At 33.2% G+C, this 13475-nt stretch overlaps 1 protein-coding gene across 49 annotated transcripts in view; it reads right to left on the reverse strand.

Moving 5' to 3' along the window:
* The window catches only part of LOC126815655 (polycystic kidney disease protein 1-like 3), an 87049-nt gene extending 75263 nt beyond the window's left edge, over window positions 1–11786 (reverse strand). For 45 of the 49 annotated variants that reach the window (XR_007678020.2, XR_007678018.2, XM_050541426.1 and 42 more), the window contains exons 1-4: window positions 11662–11786; window positions 8407–9575; window positions 7827–8024; window positions 7459–7496 (exon numbers count right to left, since the gene is read on the reverse strand). Coding sequence is in view for 47 of the 49 variants with exons in the window: in XM_050541426.1 (XP_050397383.1) it covers window positions 7459–7496; window positions 7827–8024; window positions 8407–9553 (1383 nt within the window). In the remaining 2 variants the exon portion in view is untranslated. Of the gene's footprint in view, window positions 1–55; window positions 254–4526; window positions 5177–5242; window positions 6103–7458; window positions 7497–7826; window positions 8025–8406; window positions 9576–11661 lie in introns of those variants that run through there. The other 4 variants (XM_050541448.1, XM_050541407.2, XM_050541406.2 and 1 more) reach the window with 4 other exon arrangements.
* Window positions 11787–13475: the final 1689 nt, after the last annotated feature.

A 13475-nucleotide genomic window follows, 5' to 3' on the forward strand; every position in this document is an offset into this window, starting at 1 on the left:
ACTTTCCAGGTTTGTTTTTTTTTTCACGTTTCGCAAAACAAAAAAAAAACAAAAAAAGTCCAAGTTTATTTTAAAAAATATTATGCACTGTTTTGATATGTGCTCTAAGATTGTCTTCTTGTGAATAGTTTTTACCACACAGATTACAAACAACTCTTTGTTTAAGATGTATTCCATTGACGTGTCTATTCAACTTGTAAGGTGTAGTGAACGATTTACCGCACCATTTACAACTATGATTAACTCGAACAACCTAGAACAACAAACAAAACTACTGGTTTAAAAAACCTTCTCTGTACATATCTTTTCAAGGAGATAAGGTATATCAGCTGTTAGAACTTTTATCTAATCCTTTTGTATTGTACATTACTAAATATAAATTCAGGCTTTGAATAATGTTAGAAGTAAAACCATGATAATCTTGTTAGGTGATTTTGCTTAAGGTACACATATATTAAGACAGCGTAACTGGAAACCAAGTGTTCAAGAATTTTTTAACTTCAGTCTAAATTCAGTTGACATATAATTACACTAGAATATTACATATTAGTTTTGAATAAGGTACATAAGTAAAACCATCACAATCTTGTTAGGTGATTTTGCTTAAGGTACATGTATATAAAGACAGCGTTACTGGAAACCAAGTGTTCAAGAATTTTTTAACTTCAATCTGAATTCAGTTTACGTAGGCTATATTTACACAAGGATATTACATATAAGCTTTCAAAAATCTACGAAAGTAAAACCAATTTAGTTAGGCAATTTTGCTTAAGGTATATAAAGACAGCGCTACTGGAAACCAAGTGTTCCAAGAATTTTTTAACTTCAGTCTAAATTCAGTTGATGTATATTTACACAAGGATATTACATATTAGCTGATAGGCCTTTTAATGTTTCATTACTAGAATATTTAACTTCACAGCCTATAAAGTATATTCACACACTGACACTTGCTATTTAATGTTTCATTTAAAAATTATCAACATAACGATATACCCCTATAAATAATAAACAATACCTATGAAAAAGAAAATTGTATCTCCATATAGTACAATTAAATGACCTGGAACAGTCAATTTAGGACTGCAATTGGTTGGTGGACAAGTTCAACAATTTAAAACAATCTGATCAGCAACAACAGATAATTTTCAAGAATGAATACAACTTTTAACTTAATGCCCTTAACTTGCAAACTAACATAAAAAATTAATTGCTAGTTTAAACACTAAGAACATGATTTATTACTGTGTTCACTTTATATGGTGTGTTCAATTGTATGTGAATATGTAAGGTAAGAACCAGTTTACTCATAAAATCAAGTTGGTACATCACACATCCCATAAGGCAGTCGGTCACAAAGTTTAGTAATGATATATCACTACAAGTAACATACAGTAAGTTATTTGGCGAGTTATATTCTACACGTACCACTAAATCATTCACACTGTCCATTATACGCAGACTAAGGATTACAAATTTAATATTTTCAATCCGTTATTTTAAAATCGCTATGCATTAATATCTTAGTTCAATCAAAATACGATCGGCATGTGAGCCTTCAGTTTAAGGGTATGATTTCATTGGGTGGGCAAACATCTTTTTCTTTAAAAAATTTCATAAAATGAAGAACATTTTAAGAAAATAATGATGTTCTGAAAACAATATTGAAAGTTAAATTCTTGAGTAAGAAGTTTAGAAAGAAGTCAATTCTTTAGTTTGGATTAGTTTCTTTATTGACTCACAGAACATCAATATTTTCTTCTTAGGTCCTCTATAAAACAAGTGCATGCATATATGATTATAGTTCGAGATACAGGCACATATACATGTATAGACATACCTGAACCATAATCATATAATATTCTGAAGAATACCATCCACATTTAGAAATATTGATGCATTTTGTTCAGTTTCTTTTTTTATGAAAGATTATCCATCCAGTGATGTGTTACAGGATAAATATTTCTTGATTTCAAACAATTAACACAAGGAGTGGTGATAACTAAATTATCAAACATTTTAATGTCTTTGATGTAACTGAACAAGGTTCAACAATATTTCAGTGTAATAAAAGGTACAGTATATATTCTTAAAAGGTGTTGGCATCATGTTTGCATCGAATCGGATTACAATATCTTTTAAATTATAATTATCAATGTCAAATTTCATTTTTGAAAAACATGCATAGAACACCTTTCAAAAAAAATATACACATATAATATTTAAAAAATAAAGCTCCACTGACAATCAAGGTTACATTACTGATTTTCTGCTTCAAAATGTTTTGAATGCATTTAAAATGACGGTTTATGACTTTTGAAAACAGCTTATTTCAAAATATACTAGGACCTTGTCATGAATGTCACAGTAGACAACCATTTTGAATAAGCTGAATCCACAATGCAATAACCAAGAGGACAGGGCAAGGAGGGAAATAGGGGCTAGGGTGGGGGTTCATAATTTCTCCAGTTAACAAGTGCACCAATATTTTAAGATGTTATAATAACAGTGCTGGGGAAGTTTCTTCAAAGTAGCCATAAATCTTCTGGCAAGTTTAAAGTTAATGAACATGTGGAAATGAGTCTATAAAAGTCAAAATAATTTGACGTCATTAATTGGCCTTTTAAAATATGTTGACTTGGCTATATCCTTAGAAGATTACCAGTTTTATTGTACTTGTAGTGTATGTAGTATTTATCAGAGAATATTTGGTGCACCTGCATTACAGGAGTAGTCGATGTTGTATACAGTAAAATAAACAAGACAGGCTATTATAATCCTCCTCGTTTACAGAATTGAAAATAAAGTAAATGACATCCAAATCTGAATTGTCTGTAAATGAAATGGGGCTTAGCATCCTACTTTTCTGCAGCAACCAGGACAATACAGACAGGACTGTCTAACAAAATTATTCTATGTACTTTTTCGGAATCTAAACACGAGGGGATTATTGAGCTCATCTTGTTTATAAATCAGTATTTCAATTTTTCAAGCCTGTGCTTTAACTTTGGAATTAATTAAAGTATGTTTGATTATTAATGGAAATGAAAGGTAGACCATATAAAATATCCAGTATGTCACTGTAGCACTGAGAAAGAAATTAATGCTAAAATGTGTAATACATGTATTTTGGTTTTCCGATTCTAGGTTTATTATAGGGCAGACTGGTAGTATTTGATTATTAGTCTGATTATTTTATAAGATGCCAACAGGACAGGGATGACACAGTCAACTGCACATCAAACCCTTCAGGCCAAACGTTGATGCAAATAATATGTAAAGTCAGTGTCCATTAGAATCGTCAGTGGCTTATGTGTATGTCATATTTTCTTTTGTTGTTTAGGCCAAACCAATTAAAATTTTGCTTCTCATATCTCAGTTTGTACCTTCCATATTTTTTAACTTTGAAACTTTAAACAAAACATCGCTTATTTGTTTGCTCTTCCCATTAAGTTATCAAGACAATGAAGAACTTAAAATTAATTTGGTTTGGCCTTAACCATGACTGTAGCCTGCCAATTGTTCTTTAGGGGCCAAAGTGCAATCAAGCTGCATTAAATCAATGTGTGTCATCATCCAGGATTGGGATGTAATAGCTCTCTAAACACAAGTCTTGTATCAAAATGTGTGTTGCTCAGTTTTAGGAAGTTCATAACACATGGGTTATCAAGATCTTCTTTAGACTGTGGTCTAGTTTTACAATGAAAAGTTATTAAGTCAGTCTGAAGTGGAAATATTGATCCATTATGTTACGAACTTAATGCCTGAAATATTGAAAGACATTCAGCAAAACTTACCTTCTGTCAATAGATTATTAAGTTAAGTGCATCATTGAAGAAGACCTACCATATATCTTGCCCAAGATACATATAAACATGTACTAATTTTGAAATTTTAAAGGTTTGTGGCCTTATCCATGAAAACATGAACTATAATGATATTTTAAGAATGCAGCCTTTTTATTGGCCAAGACCTAAACTCTTTGCTTTGACTTTAGTTCTCAGCCAATGAACAATCTAAATTCTTACTTAAATTATTCCAGTTGGAAGTATTCACAAATAGGAACACAAAGAAATAGGTTCGAAAGCGGTGGTATTCAATTCAGTTTCTGAGTTTATCTCAACTTAATAATCTATATCAGCCCTACAAACATCCTATAAAGTAATATTCAGGCTCCTTTTCAACAACATGTTAAAGTTTCCAATACCACATGTTCTCCAAGTGAATGTAATCCCTTGTTACTTCTTGTAATTAACAGTATACATGTACAGGTACATGTATCTCCCTCCGAGTGAATATAATCCCTCGTTACTTCTTGTAAATAATAGTATACAGGTATATGTAATTGTAAATAATCGTAAACTTGTTGCATTGATACAGCTTCAAACATGTTGCAATAAGGGAGCCTGATAAATGAAAATGGACAAGGGGAGATGGCAAGGGGTGGACATCAATAAAAATATAACCTTGAATTTAAGAAGATAATCCATTAATAAAATCCATATGTAACAAAATCAAAACTATAATTCAAACTGTAAAACTAACAATCTTTATGTCAAGAAGAATAGCATTTAACACTTTTTTTGGTTAGACCAGACAAAATCAATTTTTAATTCTTCAGTCATAAATTTATGAGAAAACAAGTCTTTGAAAAGAGCCACCAAGTAGTGTACATGTACTTTTGTTTTGAATTCATTTTCACATTCAGGAAATAAGCAAACTTAATTAATACATGTAGGTGTGGCGTTATTCATGTGCCATAATTTGATGCATGAAGAACCATTCCTCTCCTCTTTTTAAACCGGTCTATCCATGAATTACTGGCATTAAAAGAGGCAATACCCAAATTTTGAGCAATTTCGTTAGCCTTATTGATCATTATTGGTCCATTAATAAAAATATCTTCACTACGAGCCCATTCAATCCATTTACATAAAGCATCTTCAACATTTACATAAACACAAGAACGAAGTTTCTTTCTGGTCTTGGAAATCGTAGAACAACGAAAGCTTTCAAAGGCATTCCTCTTGTTAATAATTGTACTTAATGTACTGAATGGTAAACCAAACTTAGCGGCAATATCTTTTCTCCTAAGGTGACCTGCGTCAACATCCTGTAAAATTTGGAACTTGGTCTCTAAATCTATTGACCTTCTCTTCTGTACCATCTTCTTAAACTGAAGTGGTAATAGAAATCAAATGATGTTCAAACCATCAACAATTTACATACGTCTGGAGATCATTTTCATGATAAACAAATCATTGTTTTCTTGTAAAATATAGATGTGGTGGAAAACTGAATTCGAGATAGAAGTCATCAAATGACGATCTATCAATATTTTACTATACAACGTCGGGATCATGGAAGAAAAAATAATTGTTTTCTTCAAAAATGGAAAAATACAGAGGACGACATTCGACCCTCAAAAAGGAGTCTGGAAAAAAATTACCAACAAAAAACCTCTTCAAATACAAAACGCCAATATTTTTGATTATCAAACTTTACTTCAAGAAATCTCTGGTAAACCTAGTCTTAGTTTTGTCTACTACAAAATAACAAACTCAAAACAATTTAACAAGAATACTCCCAACTGTGATTCACATATCATCTGTTGACATTATCACTGAAAATCTCATGGCGCTTTCTGAATCTCGAAATCCATTGCCGAGTGGCATTAAATGACATATCTCCCAGATTCCTAGCAATTTCATTGGCTTTTCTGATTAAAACTGGTCGACTGACAGCATGTTTGAGTTCTCTAGCTGTTACTATCCACTTAACCAATTCATCCTCAATATTCTGATGGGCATTAACCTTAACTCTTTTCATTGAAAGTGATATTGTGGAATTTTTATACAAATCTTCAAAGTGTTCCCTATTCAAAATTATTGTTCTAAGAGTACTTTCAGGCAATTTATATTTTCTAGCAAGTTCCGCTTTCGTTCCATGTTGTTCATCTAGTTCTTTCAAGATTTGAATTTTAGTGCCTAAATCAACAGCTTTTCTCTTCCAAGCTTTGTTAGATTGTGGAATATCATTCCCACTATCCATTTCCTTTCTTTCCTTCGAATTCTTTTTCAATATTGGTACCCTCTCCATGAACTGAAGTGGTAATAATAATAGGAAAAATTAGGTTGAGAAAACCACCACTTTTACTATAAATTACCAGTATCTCTCTACATCCATCCTCAGAAAAACCACAAACAATTTGTTGAAAAGAACCACCGTACCGATTTCAGAAAACATACTTTTAGAATTGCCAAGAACAAATACATCATTTTCCCCAAACCATCCATAAACTTATACAAACTCTTGAACAAAAACATAATTTTGAAATTATCAACAAATAAATCATTTTCCAAAACTACATATATGTATGCTTTTAACATGTAGATCTCCACTATACAAAACAGCACACAAAATTATTCCTCAATTCACTCATTTTCATTGCATTACAGTTATTTATTATCAATGGATTATCTTCATGTCAGTGGAGCTTTTAACATTGTCTTTTTACATAACAATAAATATACATTATCCTTTATTACTAATCCTCTCTTATCAATCATATTATAACAAAGATCCTACTTCATTTCATTCTTAGAGCAAAAAATTTTGTTTTGTTTGCATGGTTATCTGCTTTCTGTATGATATGGAGGATGTTAAAACACATATCTTTTTGTTTTGATAGTATAAATTTTCTTACATAGATCCTACATTGCTTTGTTTTCATGGCTTTAATTTTGTTTTATTAGCTGTTAAGATAGTATGATCTGGGACAGTTATTAAATACGCTGCTTTCTATATGTTATGGGGGATTAGCCATTGAAATGGTTTCTGTAGTCAAACTGCTTTCTTTATATCAGTTAAAGTCTCTTTATCATCATTTGCATTTTTTTTGGGGGGGGGGGGGAATATTAAAATGTACTCAAAGTGATTAACATTTACTTATAAAAACAAAATATCAACAGGAAATTATCTCAAGGCTAGGATTTAATCAAATTAAAAAGAAACTTATCGAAAGATTACAGTGAAAACATATGGCACCTGCTTTGACCATGTCCATGAGACCGAATATTGCAAAGACAGTTTTAATGCATATCTTAGTAAAATTATACTGAATAGAGTTGAATCATTTTTAACAGATATTTCTTTTAGAGATTCAACTTTCAAAATATTGTAGGATGCATGCAAGGGATGCACAATTCTTCAAATGATGATTAGAGACTTGAACTTCCAGGAAAACTAAGTGTGAAAAAGCAGTTCTGAAGCATGAAATCAAATTTCAAATGAATTTGTGATAATTCAGGGAATTGAAACTATGTAAGATCTTATGTTAATATTGTGAGCGAAGTTCGAAACCAGGAATAAGTACATGTATATCATCTGATAATGTATCTTTTTTTATTATATGTAATAAGACAATGTTCAGATGGTATAATGAAAAGGTGAACCTACCGGTTGATTTGATGGCGATGAGGTGCTGGTACCAGCAACTGAAATAAAATATCACATGTACATGTAATCAATACATTTCTTTTATTTAAACAACTGAATGAAAGATTGTGGATTTTCAGGCCATACAGGAAAAAAATTATTCTGGTTTTCAGATATACGTATGCCAACACATCACTTAAAATAGCTGCATGGCCCACGTTCATTCCAAAAAGTCAAAAAAACATTATATTTCTCACTCAAAGGGAAGTGAGCCATTAAAAATTTCTTGTTGAGATTTAAACCAGGTACGATTCTAGTTGATAGTCCAGTGTCTTTGCCAAAAACTGCCACAGTCCCCTGAAGCCTGTTGAATTGGGAAGGAATCTTACCTGGTAAGTAGCCAGCACCATGTTGAGTACCGGGTAAGTTAGGAATGTCAGAACCAAGTAAATTTTGACCAGGATTGTTCGATTCATTGGCATGTAAACCAACGGGATAAAGTCCTAAACTTTGTTCACGTAAACTAGCAAAAAATTCATCGTCGTTTGATTCACCGCCAAAACTAGAAAGACTATTATCACCTTGACCTGAAAGATAAAACATTTGACTAAAAATATTTTGACTAAAACTATCTGTTAGGAAAAAATATATAACATTGCTGGAAAACACCTATCTCTATATTTATTTATACATGTAGCTCAGTGGATGGACCCACCTTCAGTTTTGTTATAGCTCAGTGATAGATAAAAGAAGTCTTTCAACATGTTGCCAGGTCACGATAAACAATGTGTATACATGTACTTGCTATTTGAATGGTTGATATTCTAGGCATGATATTCTAGGTATTAGAACACAGTCACCCAGCCCCCAATAACAATTTGTGCAATGCATGATTATAAGCTGGTGACCAGTTAAATGTACCATGTAATGAAAGGGTTAAACAATATGATTTTTATCAACTATATGTACCTGATGAGAACCTGTTACCCCCTTGATCATCATACATGTAACTTGTATCCGATTCCATTGTACTATCAATTTCATCTTTTACTTTAGTTAAATCTATTTCTATGACTTCAGGTTCGTTTGATTTTGGAGGACTTTTATTTGGTGTACTTGGTTCCGCTGTTTCTGTTGCTTCTGTTGAAAGAGTTTCTGGAGGAGGATCTGATGCAGGTTTATCAGAGTCACTAGTTTCACTATTTTTACTTTCACTGTCTTTGTCTTTTTCAGTTTCAGGCACAAATGATAAATCATGACTAGTCACAGACTCTATTCTAAGTTCTTTTTCTTCTCCTTCGCTTGTTGCATCTTTATTACTAGCTACAACACTGCCATTTTCTACTTTTATCACTTCAAATTTAATGTCAGGTTTTTCCGCTGTTTTTTCTCCAACTTTTTCCTTATCACCGGATTCTTTTTCTGGTTTATCAGCACCAGGAAGAGATTGAGCTGGGGTGGCGGAAACCGATTCAGGTGGAATAGATGAGGGAGATGAATTTGTTTCACTAGAAATGGACGGTACAGTTGATGACGATGGAGCTGGTAATCTTGAAGATAAATTTGGCATTCTACGGGGTGATGTTGATGGCAAGTTCATTGGGTGACGCTGGGGGGATGATAAACGAGGCATTTTAGCAATTTGTTGGGGAGACATTCTTTGATCAAATGGTCTTCTTCTCATTTGTGGTGCCCTTACAGGAAAGCCACCAGGCCTGGAAAATTGACCACGCTGCTGTCCCATTTGATAACGCCCTCCACCCATTGCACCAGGTGGATGGTCATCTGTTAAGTCAACACTGATATCATATCGAGTTTTTCCCAACACATTTGGAGTGGGAGGAGGAAGAGGTCTATCTAAATTTTTCTTTGGTGTTTTTTGTTGGGGATCAGTGGCATAAAAACTTTTACTGATAAATGTTGTTGAAGATTCATCACTTTTTGACACTTTTTCATTAACGATGTAATTAAATTCTGAGTTACTGTCAACAGTTAAATACAGATGGCCCACAACTTTCACATTTTTATCAAAATCAACATGGCCATGACACACAGCTTGTAAATTCTTCACCAGGGCAGAAATAAACTGGTTAGCAGATTTCTCATCTGTAGACATTATGCTTTTTTTTGTTGATATTCTGAAATGAGAACGAAAATCAGATATAAAGCATAGCGACAGGGCGGTTACATTTAATAAATAAAAATGTAATTAAATGGGAGTTAAAGTGAAACTGTTATGCACCAACCGCACTAATGAAACAGACATGCTTTACTAGATTTGGTGTATTATCAATACAAGCCAAAAGGTTACGATTTGGATTTTATTTTTTGTTAAGAAAGAAAATAATATTATAGGCTTGTTAATGTTATATAGACAATAATCGTCTAAAAAAAAAAACAGATCATACAATTTATAAAACACTATTTTTACCAAAAAGGTGAAAATGAGAAAATTCAATAAAATACATGTACCGGTATGTTTGACATTCTACATGACCATTTTGACACAAAAACATTTCACCACAATGAAAAAAATAAACTATCACTTGAACTGCCACACAAGACTATTTCCAAAGTATCAAAGTATCATTTCATGTTTCCTATCATTAGCAATTTCAACCAAAAAAGGGACAAACTTATTTTTCTGGCGTAATTTTTTCGTGAAAAGTAGGTCTTTTGTTGCGGCCTCATGACTGTTTCCTGCAATTGATACCGGTTCCATTCAACTCAAAACCGTTAAGAGGTCAAGGTTGAACATCAGAAAGAAATCCAATTTCTAGCATTATACTAGATCTTGGCCGATCTGGAAAATATCTTTCTAGCTTTAGGGTTAGGTTTACAATTTACATGTCAAACATACAAATTGAAGCTGTAAAAACAGTGGATTGTGGGTAAAACTATTCTGACGGGTTAGGGTTAGAAGTGTGGGTATAAACATGGAAAGATATTTTCCAGATCGGCCAAGATCCAGTATCAATGCCAATTTCTAAGATCTAGTGTCTTTTTTAGTTACTGTGTTATTGTTATTTTTTTCCACTCCAGTCAGAAATAAGACTATTTCACATAATGTTATCCCAATTAAAAATTATTAAAATAGTTTTATTATTGATTTCAACTTAGCAAATATTTATTTGTAGATGTACTGACTATATGTATACAATTTAGCAAGTGGTAGCCACTGGTAGGCCTACTAAATGGGATAGATCTTTGTTACAATTCTTTTCCTTACCATTATTAAATTTCATATTTTATTTAATATTTCATAACTGGTCAAAGTTCAAAGAAAACACAGTTTGATTTTATTATTCCAGATGAGAAAACAATTTTTCAAGATTAAAATTTAATGAAATTTTTTATTTATAATTTATAATGTTATTTTTTTTTATATGGCCAATTTCCATTAAATTTTTTCCAAATAAAAATTTTAAAAAATATTTTGGTGGTTGATTTTGTGTTTGAGATCTTGTACCGTAGTATGTGTTTGTATAATTTGAGCCCGCTCCAAAGACAATTCAGTAATCAGTCCTGAGTCAAAATATAATTTTGATGATTCTTTTCCCCATTTTTGAAGGAATTTTACAAAATCATATGCTGCTTACATGGGTATATAAAATTAATGTTATTTTGTAAGATATTCAGTTAGATATTGTTAAATGTTATGCATCACCGTGACAATGTGAAATGTTTTTTTGTAACTTTTAACTTATGCTTGTACATAGTTGAGAATAAAAATAAATATATTAAATTATTATTATTAAAACCAGCTATAAAATAATAAGTTCGGAACCGATTTCAAAAATTCAAATAGATAAATTGAATTATTAGTAGATCTAGTATTAACCTAGTATTGCTCATTGCTGCCATTCACATTGCTGGCCTTTGTTTTGTTTTTTTACCCCTTATCCTCTCTTTCGTAATCTCATTATTAGCAATAGGCTACGGATAAACCTCTTGAGTTTCTTTGATACCAAATTCCTCTTGCAATCAATTTCTCTTGTCTAATAAGAAAAGTCCGGAACATCTATGTCACTATGACTGACTATGCTACTTATTTCAAGGCCATGATAGCGTCAGGAAATGCGCCATTTTGATTTTTCTGGAGAAGGTGCGCGTTTAGGAATTTTAGTTGTGACTCGAGTATTAGCCTAGCTGATGCTTTTTTTAAAAAAAACACAAAAAAACGAACGTTGAAAAGTGCATTTTTTGATGCTTTTAAATACTTACTATAGTATTCAACTGTACTTAACTGTGGGTTATATCATTTTCACACCACTCCTCTTTTTCCTTTCTTCTCGACGCGTTCACCAATCTTGCATAAATTATAGTTCGGTATCTTCCGACTTTTTTCCCGGCCTCTGAAAATTAACGGATTGGATGTGAACTACAGACAACGTCTTCCCGTTTGATCATATTCTCGAATTTTATATGACCGTGTGCCTTCAAAAATATTTGTTTGATTTTGTAGACAATTCATTATTACATAAATCTACAACATATAGTTATTGCGATTACTTTATGATGCAATAAGATAATATCAGAATCATAATAATATAACCATTTCTGCTAATTCTCTTGTGCATAATTATGTTTGATATTTTATTGAAAAGTAGGGAGAGAGAAATGGGGAGTAACATCCACTAAACACAGACTGGATTATATATTGGGACTAACATAATATGTTAAATTTTATTTCAAAAATTCGGTTCAGCATAGATGTCTTAAAATTTAGCAGTGGGAGAAATGCAGGACCCTTAGAAAACCCACAAGGTTGGGCAGGCAACCCTACTCCTTGTCAGTTACTTTATTGACTGAAATGAAATGAAATGGGGTTTAACGTCCTGCTGTTCTGCTCCGAACTGGGCTAATGAAGACGGGCATACGCCATACAGTGTGCTATGAGGGAAATTTTGCCAGGACAGCGGCACTACGGCCTACTCTTATATCGAATTCCAACTGTCAAGGGATCTTTTATGGGCACACCAATGTGTACACGGGACCTCGTTTTTTTGGCCCATCCGAACGACTAGACAGCTGTCCTTGTCAGGCCCTCCGTCCTGCATCACTGACAAGGGGGAACCACGCCGGAAAATCTGGATGAACTTTCTTCTCGGCCAATGCAGGGATCGAACACCCGACCTCCAGACTAGCGAGCCACTTAGCCACCATGCCCCCCCCCCCTGACACAACGAAAGATTTTATGATCCTCCCAGTATCAGTGAATATTTGTTCAGGGGTAGTAAATAACACTAGGTTCTGATTTTTGTACACCTACACAGAGAAGATGCAAGGTTTCGCTGACAGGGGCAGTAACTCTGGGTTAAAAAAATCTGTGACCCATAATTTTCATAGGGTGAACAATTACAACAATCATTATACCTTTCGGTTACAGGAACACTGGCTCTGTGCAAAATCAGTGTATTACTGAATTTCAATAGGATTTCCCCATTATATCAGGGAAGAAATGAAATGGAATTTAACATCCTATTTTTCTGCACCGACTCGGCCAATAAAACCTGGCAAGCTCCATACAGTGTGCTATGAGGGAAGTTTTTGCCCTTGGTGTTTCGTCCCATCCAAATGATTGGACGTCATGCTTGCCGGGCCCTCCGATCAACCTCGAGAGCGAACCTTTGACCGCCTGGTTTGCAAACCAGCACCTTACCCATTAAGCCACAGTGGTTCCCTGTCAGGGAAGAGTGGTTAGGACACTAAACTCACAACCAGAATGTCTTGAGATCAAATTTAAGTGTACGCAGAGAAAATCTATTTCAAGCCTGAATTCCTTCTTATGTCCCATGGTTTACAAGGTTTTAATTGCTGGGGCAATAACTCTGCTCAAATTCGATGTGCCCCTCTGTATTTCTATAGGTTTTATATTTACGACTAATCAAACAGTTTTAGCAAGTTTTCAAAAGTATCTCAAAATCTGTTTAGCATTTTCAATGTTTTGGTGACTGAATATCCACAGGATTCCTATTTATGAGTTGTCGAACAATCTCAGAAACTCTGACTTGTATATATTTTACATGGTTTCGGTG

Source organism: Patella vulgata, chromosome 3 (assembly GCF_932274485.2).
Source record: "Patella vulgata chromosome 3, xgPatVulg1.2, whole genome shotgun sequence".
NCBI lineage: Eukaryota > Metazoa > Mollusca > Gastropoda > Patellidae > Patella > Patella vulgata.